The 19,385-nt window shown below is 45.5% G+C and overlaps 1 protein-coding gene and 1 long non-coding RNA gene across 2 annotated transcripts; one reads left to right on the top strand and one right to left on the bottom strand.

Moving 5' to 3' along the window:
* Nucleotides 1-804: 804 nt before the first annotated feature.
* LOC125636084 (C-X-C motif chemokine 11-like) lies at nucleotides 805-4,727 on the bottom strand. The gene is made up of 4 exons (XM_048848654.2): nucleotides 4,508-4,727; nucleotides 3,422-3,548; nucleotides 3,256-3,328; nucleotides 805-1,579 (listed from the first exon to the last, which is right to left on the bottom strand). The coding sequence occupies exons 1-4, from the start codon at nucleotides 4,563-4,565 to the stop codon at nucleotides 1,556-1,558; spliced, it is 282 nt and encodes a 93-aa protein (XP_048704611.1). The 5' UTR covers nucleotides 4,566-4,727; the 3' UTR covers nucleotides 805-1,555.
* Nucleotides 4,363-18,248, top strand: LOC142071736 (uncharacterized). Its single transcript, XR_012667926.1, has 3 exons — nucleotides 4,363-4,609; nucleotides 17,157-17,305; nucleotides 17,703-18,248. It is a non-coding gene; the product is annotated as an uncharacterized LOC142071736 (long non-coding RNA).
* The last annotated feature ends 1,137 nt before the right edge of the window (nucleotides 18,249-19,385 follow it).

The raw sequence follows: 19,385 nt of genomic DNA, 5'->3' as shown, positions 1-19,385 counted from the left end.
CTATTCAGTTCTGTTTGGACTTGTTTATGATACCTTGGAAGGGGTCTGAACTTAAGTGATATGGCCAAAGGGCTGAGCTGCAGAAGACCTGGGCCTGGAGGCAGGCAGCTGGCAGGAGGTGCTGGAGCCAAAGGTGGCAGCAACATCCTGCACGGATGCAAGGGGTGCTCTGAGGGTGTGTGAGCCCTGCTACAGGGGCAAATGGAGTCCCTGGCATGGGGTGGGGGCTGGTTATAGAGAGTCCTTGAAGTACAGGAGGATGGTACACATGGTGATTGTGGGTGAGAATAGAGGGATAAGGAGCCAGTGGTGTGCACAATGAGTTCAGTTTACTGAAGTAACAAAATGTTATTAGCTTAACTCCCCTAGCTTTATATATATACAAAACCTATTTCTTGTGTGTGGGGGATCCTAACTCATGATTTTTAAACTTTGGGGTTGATAATATTGCTCCCATGAGAACTGTGAGCCCCTGAAGTGCAGGGGTAAGTTGCAGCATGCTCCTGTAGGCGTTCTTTGGGAAGGGCAGGGCTTTGTTATACAGGACGAGTCCCTCAGCCCATGCAAACACGACTGTGTTGAAATCAGTGGTGCTAAGTTGACTTACATCAGCTGAGGGTCTGTGCCAAAATGGGTCCAGTAATATTATTCATAGTGTGTTTGGGGGAGATATGTATTTTTTCCTTAGAAGAAAAAAAAGCAATACTTGTATCCAACAAATCTATTTATTTACAAAACACTTGTACAAATTCAAGATATTATTTCAATGTTTAAAAAAAAAATCTAGTCAGACAAAAAACAAAATGTGCCTTTATGTATTTCAAAGTATGTCTTTTGAAATGATTGTACATCGATACTTACTATTCATGACAAATTATGTCTCAATGTTACAATCAGTATGATACAAACTGATAGAGGATAAAAATCTGAAAATGGAGGGTGACAATCCCTCTTAAACTCCCTTGTGAAACAAACAAACCAGCACTTTGAGTTAAAGCTAGGGTTAAAACTCTGATCTGGAGTTTCCTGGCTTTTGTTAGTTTGTATCAAGCATATTTTTATCTAAATGTGGGTTTCCCTTGCATACTTTTTAAAAAGCAGAATGCTCTTCCTGAATATTCATAGAATATGAATGATTTACCCAAAAGACTCAGCTGGTTTCTTTGGGATAGGGTTCTACAGCATCTCTAAAGTAAATGCATATTTAAGCATATCAGAGAGGACCAACTTTTTTTTCATGTCCTAGCAAATCCTCTTTGGCTGAGGTCAAGTCCCTGATACCAAAAGGCCTGACAAGGCTAACAACAGCAGTTGAAATAACCCAGTGTGAAGAATGCTGACAGATGTTGACACACAGAAAAACAGATGCAGATATTTTATCTTCTGTGGGGCTGATCACACATCATGATGTTCTTGCATGGCTAGAAGCTATGAAATAGCACTCCAGTGAACAGTCAGGCTTGCTGGGTGCTCGCTTCAGATGTGAGCAGGTAAATGGCATGAGCAGTCATGTCCACTAGTAGTTTTGCACAGTCTTCCTTTCTGGTTTCTGCTGTTAGTTATTTCTCTTCAAGAATTTCTGGAAAGGGGAAAAATACTGTCAGTTCTCTGGTCTGGCCTCCTTCAAGTGCAGTGGAAACTATGTTCCATTATTGCATCGCCATGATAGCAAAGTGCATTACAAAGGTAGCAAAGTATCCATGCCCCCACTTTACAGGTGGGGAAACTGAGTCATAGAGGTTGAGCACCTTATACTATGCCACACAGGACCAGATTCTGGTACCCTTACTTATGCTGAATAGCACCTTATTCTATTGAAGTCAATGGGACTACTTCTGGATTAGTGTAATACTTGCTGGGTGTAAATGTGTCAGAATATGGTTTACAGTCACTAGGTAGCAGCACTGGGAATAGAACCCAACAGTCTTGATTCTCAGGACCCCACTGTAACCAACAGAAGACACTGCTTCACTTGAAAACTTTGCGTCAGTGAACTGGAAGCATGATGCACCACAAAACCCACAAATGCTCACAAGAGCAAGCAGCAGGCAGGCAGACAATGCCAAACCAGAAACACACACAACTACACGTGGGCCACATTCATGATCAGATTTCCCTTCCCAGTCAGAAAACTTTCAAGCGCCCAGGACTGAAAGCCTCATATCTGCTATTCGGACTCCATTACAGGAGTCTGTTAAATGGTTAACCTAGTAACCATGTATGTTTCCACAGGCCTGGCTCTTCTATAAAGTTAAATTAGAGTTGAGCTATGCACAGTCCATCTATTCATTTAACAATTCTCGGCTATCAGGTCAACTTCCTATTGGAATTAACTTCAGTGCACCTGACAGTTTGTTTCTGAACAGCTGTTTGGTAAGGTGACCTTTGGAAAGAGCCATCACTGTGTTTCTGCATGTGCTCTAGTTTAGGGCATGCAATTATTATTTAAACAAGCTTATTCCACTACCCCATACTGTATTCCTATACTTGGGCTTCACCATCTCCCAAAGGATTAGTTTCCTACTGGAGTCACTTATCCATCAATATTTTTTCTTCTTCTATGCTTCTGAGCATAATGGAAATCATTTCAGTGCATTTTGTAAAGGGTTACATTGTGCATTTGTTCTACACCAATATTATGGGTCTCTACTAAGGGGTGACAAATTAAACTCTAGGCCCTGATCTTGCTGCCTCTCATGTCAATGATAATACTTCATGTAGGCAGAGAATCCACTTCCTCATTGCGTCTAATATGTAAATACAATGCATGTAAGCTAGGCTTTTTTAAAATTAAGGGCTCATAAGATCTTGACCAGGCATGTACCACAATTCCCCTTCAGAATGAGCATCTTGATATATTTGATTTAAAGACCCAGAAACAAAGCCACACAATGATGACTCCGTGATTTAAGAAAAAGGGGTTTAAACCCAGTGTTTTCAGGACTCCTGTACACTGTGCTGAAAGGGGATCCTCTCATCCAACGGTATCTCCCAATATCAGAATGTCAGTGCTGTCAATCCAAGGGTTTTGAGATCCAGGAAACGCAGCTGCTAAAGATATGTAGTAGACTGATAACAGGTTCTGAGACTTGTCTTTCAAATGTCTAATGTTGGAGTTATAAAGAGTTTAGTACAGACTAAAGTAAAATATTTCCTCAAATCCCAAAGTTGCATTCCCTACAACTTGCATCGAAAAACCTCAAAGTGGAGCATTCTAGAAAAAGCCAGGGCAGAGGAGGCATCCTTATGACTTACCTGTATCATGCGTGATGCTAGCTTGGATGTGCTGTTCAGACATTTTCTTTGCCCGCTCCCTTTCAGTGTGATGCTGTCAGGAGAAAAGATGACTTAGCATGAAATGGGACATGACCGAATAAATACTAAAATACCGTGCGCTGCACAGTATTAATTGTGCACTTACATCACTTCGACTTGCTGACAGCTGCTGCTTTGCCCATATATTTCAACCTTTGCAATATGTTTTGGGTGGATTGCAGGTGCACCAGCTGTCACACAAAGACAGCGTCCTCTGCTGGAGGTTGGCATTCCTACGATGACATAAAGAATACGGACATATAAATACATTTGAGCACAGCATTGTTTATTATGATAAAACTACTGGGCCAAATTCTCCTTTCTCTTACGCTGGTGTAACTCCACCAAAGTCAGTGTAAGTTTAGCAGATGTGAGAGGTGAAATAAAATAATAGATTTTCGGGGAAGGGGGGCTTATTGCCTGTGTCTGAATTGTCTTCTGACAGATCAGGGCGGAGAGAGCCGGTTCTTCAAATGTATTCAGGAAATCAAATAATTGAAATCAGTGGAAGTTAGGAACCTAAATACCTTTGAGAAGCTGAGCCAGAATCACTTGTTAAGCAGTATTTAACCCTTTCATTTCCAGCAGAGGTGGTTCCAAATAACATTTCAACCACTGCCTCAATAAATGAAAGTTCGGCATGATCGTGGCGGCGTCGGAGACATTTGCACAACAGCACCTGCATGGAGCTGGTGGTGTTAATCCTATACTTTCCCTTTCCGTGATCATGGATAATAAAATTATATCTCTGTAGTGAAGAGCATCTATATTACCATAAGCTGAGCATTAATTTACACTTTGCTTGACAAATCAGACCTTTTCTGCTGGGAGAGACCAGTTTCCAGAAGGGGAGGGGAGAAACCACTTTAAGTAACAAAATAAGATTGTACAAAACGAGTGAATTTTTTCCTGTTTGTAGCTTGTTTTGCATTGCCAATTACAAAAAGCCAACAGCTGCCTCTTATTTACTGCCTTAAGTATTTCCTGATACTGTGTCTGAGCAGCTGTTAGCAGGTTTGATCTCTAACATAACACTTGTAAGAGACTGCAAAGCGTTTAACAAGGGGTTTTGTGCTAAGGGTTTGAGATAGTTGATAGTTTTAAGACATTACAGGAAAGAGGAGTGAAGAGCAATGAAAGTTTGCAGGAATAATATAAAGATCAAGCTGTGCCAAGGGAAATGCTACTGTACCTTGCACCAGAACTGCAGCCAGAAGAAGCAGGAGTGAGAGACGAATAAGAGACTTCATGTTCAGCTGCTGCTGCTCCTCTTCCACTTGCTGCTCACTTGGAGGCAAGTAGATGTGGTGTGGGGTTCAGAGGGAGCTTCTGGACTGCTATTTGTAGGGCATTTTCACTTAGTCTATAAGTCTGTAGGTGGGAATTCCCACATCAGAAAACCCCATCTATCTTTCAACAGCCTGGTTTTCTTCCCCGTAGATAAGCAAGTCTGTGCTAGTTTCATTTTCCCAGTTAGAAGAAATCCTTACCTATTCCTCTCAATCCAAGGATCTGATCATTTATGATTTTATTATTTAGTTAGTTTTATATTGGCAGGCCCTGGCTCTATGTGCCGGCTGACTTAGGCATGCTAGTTTCCATCCAAAAACTCTTCCCTCCCCCTGCCCTAGATTTACCATTTTATATGTGGTAAGAATTGCACCTCAGTATTAGAAATTAAAGTATATCATCACCGGGGCTAAATGGGTGCAGATGATCATAGGAATTGCAAGACTGGCTCAGATCCAAGGTCCATCTAGGCCAGTATCTTGTCTCTGGCAGTGGCTGGCCCCAGATGCTTCAGAGGACAAGAAGGTGTAAGAGGCCCCCAGTATGCAGGCGTGAAACAATCATCTCCTCTCCTCCTCCCTCCCCGTCCCCCACACCCCATATTAGGTCTCATCCTGGGATCTAATATTTGGAGAAGGGCTTAAACTCTCAAACACAAGTTTAATATTGCTTCAGCAACATTTTTGTTCGCATTGATTATAACTCTGGATATTCTTGATATCGATATAAATGGCTAATCCCTTTCTGAACCTCGTTATGTTCTTGGCCTCAGTGAAGTCCACAGTCTAATTACATGTGTGAAGAAGTATTTCCTCTTCTAGACTTTTAATTTCCTACGTTTTAACTTCAACTGAACCCTTGCTCTTGTGTTATGAGACAGGGAGGATTTTTGTGTATATGTGGTTCCCTCAAACCTCCTATTCTCTTTCCATTTACCTTCATATCTCCACCACTTCCATTAATTGCTGGAACCCCTCATTGGCAGAGGATAGCTGGATGTGGCTACTGCCAGAATTACAATACTGTTAGCCAGGAGGAGTTGCCCAGTGCCCTATGTTTCCTTTTATGGAACTATTAGTCACTTGGAACCCACATTAAACAAAGTATTAAAATTTTGACTAGTGTTATCAAAAGGCTGATTACTTCCAACAGGACAAAGTCCAAACGAATTAACATTCAGTAAAGCTTAAGACTGAGGACTCAGGTTTCCACCCATGTAATAAACTAAATTATACTTTTTTGCTAGCTGTTAAAAGCAGGTCACAACAGAACACCCTGCAATTCTGTAGTTCATATTAGGTTGTACTGAAAGGCAGATGACAGGTCTCCTTTTCCATTCAGTTAGCAGTGTTCATTGTCAGCTGCAGACACAAAAAGGGTCAACCTAGACAAATGTTTCAATGCCTTATTTAAGTAAGATGTTAAACTTTTAAGTTACTGAACTGTTTGTTCTTCTTTTCTCTTGTAGGCTACAGGAGCTTTCAGATTAGTTTTTGTATTTTAAAGGCTTCTTAGATGGATATGATGATAGAAAGTCCTAGCTATTACTTCACCTAGGCTTTTAATATTAAGTCTCTAGTTCCAGGTACAAGGCAAGACAGCTGGTTGGACGTACAGAACAGGAGCCTCCACTTAAGTCTGGCTTGGTTTGGTTCATCTTCTACTGATTTGGGTTCTCAAAAGATGGCTTTCCTCCTCATGATTTGGTCCTTGATTCTGCAGGAACAGAAGTACCCTTAAATGTCCTAAATAATTCTCTTAAAGTATGGAGATGCCTTTCTCTGACCTTAGTGAGAAACAAAGTTACCCTTAATTACTGAGTTGTCATTCTTCAGGTTCTGCTGAACAAAATCTTAAGAACCTTTAACTTCTAGTCTAGGTTTTAATTCTGAATATGCTTTTGCATCTGCTGCCTAGTACTCTTGGCACTTACTTACGCCTCTGACTTTCAGCTTCAAACTCTGGGCTAGTCTACAGTAGGGCCTTGTCTATAGCACGTCTGAGGAAAATGCTCTATGCCATGGGAAAGAGCTCTCCCGTCGGCATCATAACTCCACCTCTGTGAGAGGTAGTAACTACATTGGCAGGAGAAGCTCTCCTGCCAACATAGGGCTGTCCACACCAATGATTATTCACACCCCCGAGTGACATAAGTTATACTGAAGTAAGTGGTAGTGTAGACAAGGGCTCACTTGCACTCTGCTTCTCTCTCTTTCTCCCCCGCTGCCCGGCCCCAGAAATCCCCTGCCTTCATCCTCTTGGTACTAGTTCATTTCCACTTCCCACAAGACAATTTGTATTCAGAAGTGAATAGGGTCTTTGAACAAGACTTCTTTGTGTGGGTGGGTGAGTGGGTGGGTGGGCTTCTCTTTTTCTGGGTAGGAAAAGGGCAAATTGAGATGGTTTTTATTTATAATTGCCTAGAATGCTCTTACTCCCCCCCCCCCCACCCCCATTGCAGCACAATCTCGTACTCTTTGCCTTTTGTTAAAATTAGTTCAAACTAAACTTTGGGTCGCACCAGTTTCAGCTAACACAGCTAAAAATCACAGAACACGTAAAATCAGATAGCTTCTTGCCAAGACTGGGGAGCATAGAATGGAAAATGCCCAGCCAAGCTCTATTGTGCTGTCTTCTTTTAAAAGAAATATTACTGTCACTTGATGGAAGAAGCACAACATGTGAATAAAATTAAAGGTGATTCCTCAGTGAGTGTTCAGCTAATACAGCAGTATTATAGCTACAGGGATTTGAAAGGCCGAAATCTGCCTTCAGAAATGTGCCCAGGACTTCCTTTGAAGTTAATGGAAACTACACAAATTAATCCAAGGGCAGAATTTGGCTTGTAAGTATGTCACCGTCATCTTCTTTATTTCCATGACGTGTTTATTCCGGATCAACTTTCAAAATGCACCTTGGAAAGTTGCTTAAAGTGTGATTTTTCAGAGGTGCTGAGTACCCAAAACTTCCACCTGAAGTCAGTGGGAGCTGCAGGTGCTGAGTAATTAGGCCCTCATGTCCCTTTTTGAATCTCACCATCTGTGAAACAAGAGTACATAATTAGGCCATGATCAATATCCCACTGAAGTCACCGTGAGCCTTTCCACTGCCTTTGGATCAGGTCCGCAGCTACGTCATGATGGTGTTTGTTCAAACATTGATTGATGAGCGTGAAGCATTTCTAAAGTATGCCACCTGGGAACTTAATAACTGAGGCCCACGTGATAAAAACATGACTCATGTTCTAAAATGGGTCTTGCATCACTGCAACTATTTCAATACTGATTCCTTCAAAAGGTTTGTTTCTTAGATCCGCATTAAAATAACAGATCAAAGGGCTGTTCTTAGAAGATGGCCCCTTCACTCCTGATGCAAGTTTGCCTTTTGAAGCTCATGTCCTCCACCTGCTCTGAATGACTAAGAACTGCTCCGGTGTTAGGGGACCAGACTGAAAGGGAGAGTCTGGCAAAGATATGCCAAAGTTTGTAGGTAGAACTAGGCATCATTTAGCCATAATCTATCCCTATCCAAGGTAAATTCACTACTTTCATTTAGCATCTTCTTCATGAGCATGGACTTAGAACTCATGAACTGCACAGCAAAAACACATGGAAGGGCCTTTTATGGCCCATCAGTTTAGCATTCTGAACTGCACAGGTCTGTAAGGTAGTCTGGGGTAGATCCTCAACTGCTGTAAATTGTTGGAGATGTATTGTTGTCAATGGAGCAAGGACAATCCATATCCACTAAGGGTCTGCCCCTCTGTCTGGAAGAGAACACAGCTCTGGTGGCAGAGACCATCCCAGAGGTGGAAGCAGTATCGTGGAAGTGAGTGAGGTCTGTTTTCTGGTCATCTGCCATAGATTAACAACTGCACTGAGGTTAAGAAATCTGTATATTTACATTCTGAATAATGACTTTCTCAGTACATCAGGTGACAACGTGGTTCCATTAACAACCTGTGTAAATAACAAGGTGCATCCACTTTATCTATAACAGTGTGATTTTCATTATTACCACGTGTTCCAGTGGACAACTGGTGCTCCAAAGGCATTCTCTTGTTTTACCACTGTGCAGAAACTGGAGTCATTCGAAGGGCAACCAAATGGCAAACATTGTCTTTACTAAAAAAGAAAAGGAGTACTTGTGGCACCTTAGAGACTAACCAATTTATTTGAGCATGAGCTTTCGTGAGCTACAGCTCACTTCATCAGATGCATACCGTGGAAACTGCAGCAGACTTTATATACACACAGAGAATATGAAACAATACCTCCTCCCACCCCACTGTCCTGCTGGTAATAGCTTATCTAAAGTGATCAACAGGTGGGCCATTTCCAGCACAAATCCAGGTTTTCTCACCCTCCACCCCCACACACAAATTCACTCTCCTGCTGGTGCTAGCCCATCCAAAGTGACAACTCTTTACATAATCAAGTCGGGCTATTTCCTGCATAGATCCAGGTTTTCTCACATCCCCCCCACCCCCATACACACACAAACTCACTCTCCTGCTGGTAATAGCTCATCTAAACTGACCACTCTCCAAGTTTAAATCCAAGTTAAACCAGAACATCTGGGGAGGGGGGTAGGAAAAAACAAGAGGAAACAGGCTACCTTGCATAATGACGTAGCCACTCCCAGTCTCTATTTAAGCCTAAATTAATAGTATCCAATTTGCAAATGAATTCCAATTCAGCAGTTTCTCGCTGGAGTCTGGATTTGAAGTTTTTTTGTTTTAAGATAGCGACCTTCATGTCTGTGATTGCGTGACCAGAGAGATTGAAGTGTTCTCCGACTGGTTTATGAATGTTATAATTCTTGACATCTGAATTGTGTCCATTTATTCTTTTACGTAGAGACTGTCCAGTTTGACCAATGTACATGGCAGAGGGGCATTGCTGGCACATGATGGCATATATCACATTGGTGGATGTGCAGGTGAACGAGCCTCTGATAGTGTGGCTGATGTTATTAGGCCCTGTGATGGTGTCCCCTGAATAGATATGTGGGCACAATTGGCAACGGGCTTTGTTGCAAGGATAAGTTCCTGGGTTACAGAGGAACAGCCGTGTTAGTCTGTATTCGCAAAAAGAAAAGGAGTACTTGTGGCACCTTAGAGACTAACCAATTTATTTGAGCATGAGCTTTCGTGAGCTACAGCTCACTTCATCAGATGTTTACCGTGGAAACTGCAGCAGACTTTATATACACACAGAGAATATGAAACAATACCTCCTCCCACCCCACTGTCCTGCTGGTAATAGCTTATCTAAAGTGATCAACAGGTGGGCCATTTCCAGCACAAATCCAGGTTTTCTCACCCTCCACCCCCCCACACAAATTCACTCTCCTACGTAAAAGAATAAATGGACACAAATCAGATGTCAAGAATTATAACATTCATAAACCAGTCGGAGAACACTTCAATCTCTCTGGTCACGCAATCACAGACATGAAGGTCGCTATCTTAAAACAAAAAAACTTCAAATCCAGACTCCAGCAAGAAACTGCTGAATTGGAATTCATTTGCAAATTGGATACTATTAATTTAGGCTTAAATAGAGACTGGGAGTGGCTACGTCATTATGCAAGGTAGCCTGTTTCCTCTTGTTTTTTCCTACCCCCCCCCCCCCGATGTTCTGGTTTAACTTGGATTTAAACTTGGAGAGTGGTCAGTTTAGATGAGCTATTACCAGCAGGAGAGTGAGTTTGTGTGTGTATGGGGGTGGGGGGGATGTGAGAAAACCTGGATCTATGCAGGAAATAGCCCGACTTGATTATGTAAAGAGTTATCACTTCGGATGGGCTAGTGGTTCTGTTGTGTGGTATGTGGTTGTTGGTGAGTATTTGCTTCAGGTTGCGGGGCTGTCTGTAGGCAAGGACTGGCCTGTCTCCCAAGACTTGTGAGAGTGTTGGGTCAACCTACTGACCGCTATTCCTACCTGCATGCCTCCAGCTTTCACCCTGACCACACCACACGATCCATCGTCTACAGCCAAGCTCTGCGATACAACCGCATTTGCTCCAACCCCTCAGACAGAGACAAACACCTACAAGATCTCTGTCAAGCTTTCTTACAACTACAATACCCACCTGCAGAAGTAAAGAAACAGATTGATAGAGCCAGAAGAGTTCCCAGAAGTTACCTACTACAGGACAGGCCTAACAAAGAAAATAACAGAACGCCACTAGCGGTCACCTTCAGCCCCCAACTAAAACCCCTCCAACGCATTATTAAGGATCTACAACCTATCCTAAAGGATGACCCAACACTCTCACAAGTCTTGGGAGACAGGCCAGTCCTTGCCTACAGACAGCCCCGCAACCTGAAGCAAATACTCACCAACAACCACATACCACACAACAGAACCACTAACCCAGGAACTTATCCTTGCAACAAAGCCCGTTGCCAATTGTGCCCACATATCTATTCAGGGGACACCATCACAGGGCCTAATAACATCAGCCACACTATCAGAGGCTCGTTCACCTGCACATCCACCAATGTGATATATGCCATCATGTGCCAGCAAGGTGTCACGGAGTCCCTGGGCGATGCTCTGGAACTGCTCCCCATGAAGCCAGTCAGGACTCTGGGGTAGTCGCCTTTCTGTGAGCAGCCTGTCTTCAGGACACACAGCTCACACAGCTTCCACCTTCCTGGGTCTGACCTCGGAGCATTCAGCATCCTCTGCCTCTCCGTGCGCTTCCCACAGCGAGTCCGCTCAGGCGGCGCTCCTGGGGAAGCCAGAGGGTCCTGCACCCCAACTTCGCAGTCAGACGTGACTCTCAGCCAGCCAGTAAAACAGAAGGTTTATTAGACGACAGGAACATGGTCTAAAACAGAGCTTGCAGGTGCAGAGAACGGGACCCCTCAGCTGGGTCCATTCTGGGGGGCAGTGAGCCAGACAACCACGTCTGCACTTCACTCCATGTCCCAGCCAGCCCCAAACTGAAAACCCCCTCCAGCCCCTCCTCCTCAGGGCTTTGTTCCTTTCCCGGGCCAGGTGGTCACCTGATTCCTTTGTTCTCCAACCCTTCAGCTCTCACCTTGCAGGGGGGGAAGGGCCCAGGCCATCAGTTGCCAGGAAACAGGGTGTCAGCCATTCTCTGTGTCCAGGCCCCTGCACACACCTGCCCTCTAGGGCTCTGCAATGATCATACACCCTTACTCCACCCCCTAGATACTTAAGAACTGCCTGGGGGAAACTGAGGCACCCCCACACTATTCAGAGGAAACATTAAGAACAGTCCCACTTCGTCACATCTCTCCCCCCTTCGAGATCGAACTGAGCGGGGTCACTTTAGCCGGTGACCTGGGGAAGTTCGAAGCCACCAACATTCCCATGGATGCCCCAGCATCTCTCCCATTCCTTGGTAGGAGTTACACCAGGCCCTTCCAGTTTCACGCCCTCCCTTAGGTCAGGGGTGGTCGATAGCACTCGCAGGCCGCATGTGGGAAGGTTTATGCAGCCCATGCCCTTTGGCCACCCCAAGAATGTCTCCCCATTGACCATCACCTTCTGCTCCCACTGGAGGTCCGGGGGGCCTGGCCCCAGGAAACTCCACACAGACATATAGGTTGGGGTCAGGAGTGGGAGCCTGTCCACATCCCCAACCACCTGGCTGACGGAGTCTATGGCCTTGGGACCCAGCAAGGGAGCTAGACACCGGGGCTTTTCCGCAGGGTCGCCTTGGTTCAAATCGCCAGCCTGCTCAAAGGCAGTGAGGTGGGCATCCACAGCCCCCCCTCCTTAACCAGGGGCAGCAATTTAGTCTCGAGGTTCCCTGCGGAACTGGCCCCCCGGGGTCTATCCCCACTCACCCCTGAGGGGTCCCCTATGCCTCTCCGCTCCCCCACCGCCAGTTCATGCTGCTGCTGCTTCTGCAGCTCTTTCTCGGGCTCTCGCTGTCTCCCAGGGTCCTCTTGCTCTCTCGGACTCAGCTCCAATCCCGTCCGTCTCCGATCCCCCGAGGGGGAACCCGATCGTGAATACCCCCGTCTGGTCGGGGACAGGAGTCTTGGCGATGCCTGGCTCCCGCTCCAGCTGCTCCCAGATCCTGCTATAGCCCCAGTTGGGGTCAGGAATCTGTTCCTTAGAGCGGTCATCCTCCTCCAGCTGCACGATTAACTCTGCTTTGGTGAACTTTCCAACGCTCAACCCTCTCTGTTTGCACAGGGTTACAATGTCCTTCTTAAGGAGACAGTGACAGGCCGTCACTCCGCTCCTCCCAAGTTGTCGTGGACTCACAGGCCCGTGTGTTCTCAGCTCCCCACGGTTTCCAGGGAGAACCCCTAGTGTGCCAGCCCTTCTCGAGGTCACCACCTCTTTGCCAGGGTCGAGCTGCAGACTCCTCCGCCCCTTGGACTGCTCGCTGCAATCCCCAGGGGAACCCTGCTACTGCACAGTCCTTCTCGCTGGTCACACACTCCCAGGGGTTAACCGCCCCCCGAAACCGCTCCTCTCTGAGCCTTCAGCAGGCCTAGTCCTCAGCAATCCCCCTTCGTGTTACTGCTCCCCAGTCACTTACTGCAGGAAGCACCATCCACGGGGTGCAGTACATCCCACCGCTGCCACCAGTTGTCACGGAGTCCCTGGGCGATGCTCTGGAACTGCTCCCCATGAAGCCAGTCAGGACTCTGGGGTAGTCGCCTTTCTGTGAGCAGCCTGTCTTCAGGACACACAGCTCACACAGCTTCCACCTTCCTGGGTCTGACCTCGGAGCATTCAGCATCCTCTGCCTCTCCGTGCGCTTCCCACAGCGAGTCCGCTCAGGCGGCGCTCCTGGGGAAGCCAGAGGGTCCTGCACCCCAACTTCGCAGTCAGACGTGACTCTCAGCCAGCCAGTAAAACAGAAGGTTTATTAGACGACAGGAACATGGTCTAAAACAGAGCTTGCAGGTGCAGAGAACGGGACCCCTCAGCTGGGTCCATTCTGGGGGGCAGTGAGCCAGACAACCACGTCTGCACTTCACTCCATGTCCCAGCCAGCCCCAAACTGAAAACCCCCTCCAGCCCCTCCTCCTCAGGGCTTTGTTCCTTTCCCGGGCCAGGTGGTCACCTGATTCCTTTGTTCTCCAACCCTTCAGCTCTCACCTTGCAGGGGGGGAAGGGCCCAGGCCATCAGTTGCCAGGAAACAGGGTGTCGGCCATTCTCTGTGTCCAGGCCCCTGCACACACCTGCCCTCTAGGGCTCTGCAATGATCATACACCCTTACTCCACCCCCTAGATACTTAAGAACTGCCTGGGGGAAACTGAGGCACCCCCACACTATTCAGAGGAAACATTAAGAACAGTCCCACTTCGTCACATATGCCATCATGTGCCAGCAATGCCCCTCTGCCATGTACATTGGTCAAACTGGACAGTCTCTACGTAAAAGAATAAATGGACACAAATCAGATGTCAAGAATTCTAACATTTATAAACCAGTCAGAGAACACTTCAATCTCTCTGGTCACGCAATCACAGACATGAAGGTCGCTATCTTAAAACAAAAAAACTTCAAATCCAGACTCCAGCGAGAAACTGCTGAATTGGAATTCATTTGCAAATTGGATACTATTAATTTAGGCTTAAATAGAGACTGGGAGTGGCTACGTCATTATGCAAGGTAGCCTGTTTCCTCTTGTTTTTTCCTACCCCCCCCCCAGATGTTCTGGTTTAACTTGGATTTAAACTTGGAGAGTGGTCAGTTTAGATGAGCTATTACCAGCAGGAGAGTGAGTTTGTGTGTGTATGGGGGTGGGGGGGATGTTAGAAAACCTGGATCTATGCAGGAAATAGCCCGACTTGATTATGTAAAGAGTTGTCACTTTGGATGGGCTAGCACCAGCAGGAGAGTGAATTTGTGTGTGGGGGTGGAGGGTGAGAAAACCTGGATTTGTGCTGGAAATGGCCCACCTGTTGATCACTTTAGATAAGCTATTACCAGCAGGACAGTGGGGTGGGAGGAGGTATTGTTTCATATTCTCTGTGTGTATATAAAGTCTGCTGCAGTTTCCACGGTAAACATCTGATGAAGTGAGCTGTAGCTCACGAAAGCTCATGCTCAAATAAATTGGTTAGTCTCTAAGGTGCCACAAGTACTCCTTTTCTTTTTGCGAATACAGACTAACACGGCTGTTCCTCTGAAACCTGTCATTGTCTTTACTGTAATTAGTTAGCTAATTTAATACATTTGGATGTCTTGTTTTGGTGCACAGATTCTCCCTTCCTCTTACAGGTTTCAAAATGACAAACAGCTCCTGCAAAAATGTATTATACAGCAGAGCAGGAAGCTAAAATGATGAAGAAGCATTAACCACAGCAGGGGGTGGCAGCCTTGGCACATGGCTCATCAGGGTAATCTGCTGGCGGGCCACGAGACATTTTGTTTACGTTGACCGTCTGCAGGCACACTCTCTTCCCCCACCCCACCCCGTAGCTCCCAGTGGTCAGGAATGGGGAGCTGCAGCCACTGGGAGCTGCGGGAGGCCGTGGCTGCGGACAGTCAACATAAACTAAATGTCTCCCGGCCCGCCAGCTGATTACCCTGCTGGGCCACTTGCCAAAGGTTGTAGACCCCAAACTACAGTATATACATGCTTCTACAAAACTAGCATTGTAATTCTGAGCTCTAGATTAGAAACCTGAGCCAAAAAACAATCTCGCTGTATGTGAGGAAATTCTCCAGTCATTTGTCTGTAGGACATAAGCAGCCTCAAGATACAGCTGTGTGACCTGTACCCTTTATTGTCAGACATGACCCTGGTGGCCTCCAGTCTCAAGGAGACACAGAATTGTCTCAGCAATCCTTGAGTCTCTGTGGGGAAATCCCAGTTTTCTTAGCGATTTCAGAGGGATTTCCACAGCCGCTTTCGCTTTCCTTTGTGGCCACGACCTCCCCCCACCCACAGCTACGCTGCATGGAAAATGGACATCTTACGCTCGTCAGTAAAACTTGTGTGCAGGAGACAGAGCTGTTGTGCAGAGGCTTGCTCTCTCAGTTGCCCCAAGTAACAAAAGTTCAACCCAGCCTGTTACAAAAAATTGCTTCTAAAAGTCAGCAAACAGTTAGACGGACTGAATTTGTCCAGATGAAAAGGTCTACTGACGCCACCCAACGACTGTGTTAAGATCATAAGTAGTGAGCAAAGGCGAATGGAATCAGAAATCAGTGGACCAAAATCAGGGTGTCAGAAGTTAGGTGTAAGTGGTCAACAAAATAATGAGGGGATGGACTATTCCATCCATCACCCTCTTCTTTGGAGTCCTTACGAGACTTTGGGGGGAATCATGAAGCTGGGGTAGAGATGGGTGGACTGGAAGGAGCGAGTGTTACCATCATGGTTGCCACCCCCACTTCTCCTGGGTCCCTAAAATCTACCATGATACCATTGGTTCTTTATTGTCCTGATCCTGAAAGGCATCCTGACCAGTTTGGGCCAGAGAGCGAAAACCAATGACAGCGCTACTTCCACTGGCTTTGGCTAAATCCTGAACAACACCTGAAATGTGAGCTGTGGAATCGTGCTGTCGCTCCCTCTCTTCTTTCATTTTTTTTTCTTCTTTTTTTTCCTTACGTTTAATAAGTGCCCAGCTTAGCTGGCCCAGACTGCATCTTTTGCAACACTGCTATAAGCCTGGAACCAGCAAGGCTGCTAAAATCAATGCCTTAAACACCCTAATGCTAGCACAAGTTTGCCAGGTTTCATAGATGCTGGTCAGACCGAGCGTGGAGCCTGTGTTTCTCTAGTAGTGAGGTAGCAAGGAAGAGTTTGCACCAGACATCAGCTTCATTGTTTATGTCTGATTTTGGAAGCAAGTAGTTTTTAAGTAAGGTGAAACTTGGGGGTACAGTAGTCTGGAAAAGTTGAGAGCCACTGATCTAAATGAATGACAAGTCTGTGATTCCTTATTTAAAAACTCTCGACAGCTAAAGCGAATGGACTTTTAAGGGGTATTGTTAAACTAAAACCTCACTTAAAGCAATTAAAAATGTAAAGCATTAACTGTTCTCTTTCTCTCTAACAAAAGGTTATAAAGTTTTAGTTTTGTAATGGTAGCTGTTGCCATTGAACTGAGCAGGCTGAGATCTTTGTACCCAAAACCTCAAACCATGTTTGACTGTTTAGTGTTCTACAGTGACAGGGTCATGTTAACTAACATCTGGCTTTCTGGGCCCACTTATTCCATCATGGCACATGGCCCACAGCTGTGAAACTAGTACCAGAATTGATCAGGATGAGCACAAAGCACAGCACGTGCAGATCAAACTGCATAAGCCTCTCCTTCACTCTAGCTGTGCCTCCTTAGCACCAACAAACCCCAGAACTAACCCCGCTCCTGAGAAGAGTCACTCTGTCAAGATGGTCCCTCAACCTGGCTCTTTGCATTTTGTGGCTGGTGCCTGTCCTGAGGGTGGGGGAAGGTACCTGGAGCAGACACTTTGGGTGGCCTGAATGAGTTGAGAGGGAGGAACTGGAGGCTGTAGCACTAAAGCAAAAGCTTATATTTTTAACAGCTTTTTTTCTTGTCTGCTTTATTTTCTTGTTATATGGCAGCTTCGTTACTGGAAGTTTGCAACCATGGTGGCCCTTCGGTATGATCCTCTGCTAATCTTTGGATGAACAGTCCTTTTGATCCACCCAGAATACCACATCATCCATGTGAGATCTTCTTTTTCTGCTATCAACTTTCCCTTCCACTGCCCGTAAGCATGCATTGCCCGCTGAACTGAGCATGTCCATGGGTTGCAGATAGTGGAACGACCTTCAGATATGGAGGTTCTCTACGATATCAGCAGAGAAACCTCTCAAATAAAGCAGTCTGGACAACATGACGGCATTACTAGCAGGGTGTGGTGGAGCAGCACAAGCCAATGCTGCCCCTATAAAATACCATAAATGTCCAAAGACAGTACTGTGACATGGCGAATGCAGGCCACCATGCGATCAGCTTGCAGCCAAAATTCCTGCTGCTTTTTGGCTAAACGTGAGGTTCCAAACTGAAAAGGTGGCTGCAGTTGATTCTTGGGGCCTTTGTCCAGTGTTAACCCCAAATTTACACAATAATAACCCATTATACCATGCTTTGTTGTTTTCCAACAGATTATCTATGACTATGTAGTCCTGTGGCCTGAAGATCATAGGGAACCAGTCGGAGAACACTTCAATCTCTCTAGTCACTCGATTTCTGATCTCAAAGTGACTATCCTTCAACAAAAAAACTTTGAAAACAGACTCCAACGAGAGACTGCTGAATTGGAATTAATTTGCAAATTGGATACAATTAACTTAGGCTTTAATAGAGACTGGGAGTGGTTGAGTCATTATACTAAGTGAAACTATTTCCCCTTGTTTATTCCCCCCCACCGCACCCCCCAACACCCCCGTTCCTCAGACGTTCTTGTTAACTCCTGGAAATGTGCTGGAAATGGCCCACCTTGATTATCACTTCAAACGGTTTTCTCTCCCCCTACCCCACTCTCCTGCTGGTAATAGCTCATCTTAAGTGATCACTCTCCTTACAATGTATATTTTTTCATGGTCTGTGTGTATATAAAATCTCCTCACTGTACTTTCCACTTTATGCATCCAATGAAGTGAGCTGTAGCTCACGAAAGCTTATGCTCAAATAAATTGGTTAGTCTCTAAGGTGCCACTAGTACTCCTTTTCTTTTTGAGAATACAGACTAACACGGCTGCTACTCCGAAACCTATCATAGGGAAAGGCATTCTCTGCTGCCATCTACCAGTAGTCTAAAGGAAGAGACCGGATGAGCCAGACCTTAGTTGCAGGGTTGACAGCAGAGCTGGGCAGAAAATGGTTTTCATGTCCCAAGTGAGGTCCTTGGCCTAAGAACACAATAATTCAACAGAGATTTGTATGGCACAGTATCCAGGAGTGTAGATGTGGGAGAGGGAGGAAAGCAGGGTATATCTCATGAGCTCCAGTTACTGGTTTGTAGCCTGTTATATTTTCCCGATTCCTCTGCATTTCATGGGCTCCAGGAAAACCTGTGGAAGTTGCCTGAGAGCTGCTTGGTGGGACATCATCATTACCCATATGGAGTAGGCTTCAGTGTCTTCTCTCGGTAACTTTTTGGAAACCGCTAGCTGTTCAGTGTAGTACAATTTTGGTGACGTTTGAGAGGAGATTTAAGTGCGGGCTAGTTAGTCCCTGGACTTTCCCAAACCATTCCTGCTGGGCACCTTCATTCCCAATTAGAAATTGTTTTTAATCCATGGAAGTCACACCTTGTTCTGACACAGGGCACTGCGGGTGTCTCAGAAGACTCTGAATTTGAGCAGTTAGGAAGCTGCACTTTGCTTTGTCTTTTTCTGAAAGAAACCCCCTGTGCAGAGAGTGAGATGTCACTGGAGTCCTAAATCCTAATGTCAAGACACTTTCCCACACTTTTCCATGTTGGCACTGGTATTAGTCTAGATAACTTCTGCTCCATTATTTTCCTCCCACTGGAAAATACAATTGGAGACGACAGATGTGTACTTCTCTAGTGTCCTAAAGATTCCTCCCTTCGACCCCTTTTGAAGGGAGAGAAACATCTGAAGTTGCTATCCTTGTCCAAAGCTATTATGGCATCTTATGCTCTGGCTCCGATTATGCTCTTGCAAAACATGTTGTTATAATGTGCTGGTGCACTGCTAGAGCAGATGAAGAACTGCTTCTTGCTGTAAAACCCCTGATGACTTACCCATGGACTAGTAAAAACAATTCCTCTGGACTGCGGTAATAGTTTGAGTCAGTGAAAACCCCATTTTGAATCAAGC

The sequence above is a fragment of the Caretta caretta genome, chromosome 4 (assembly GCF_965140235.1).
Source record: "Caretta caretta isolate rCarCar2 chromosome 4, rCarCar1.hap1, whole genome shotgun sequence".
NCBI lineage: Eukaryota > Metazoa > Chordata > Testudines > Cheloniidae > Caretta > Caretta caretta.
This window is presented reverse-complemented; position numbering and strand designations above follow the sequence as displayed.

What these genes read in the sequence shown, in the direction of transcription:
- LOC125636084 (XM_048848654.2), bottom strand. Translation starts at nt 4,565, where the DNA reads ATGAAGTCTCTTATTCGTCTCTCACTCCTGCTTCTTCTGGCTGCAGTT. An exon ending in GGCTGCAGTTCTGGTGCAAG is followed by an intron (nt 3,549 to 4,507) that starts GTACAGTAGCAT and finishes ATGTCATCGTAG; the next exon opens with GAATGCCAACCTCCAGCAGA. An exon ending in TGTCAGCAAGTCGAAGTGAT is followed by an intron (nt 3,329 to 3,421) that starts GTAAGTGCACAA and finishes TTCTCCTGACAG; the next exon opens with CATCACACTGAAAGGGAGCG.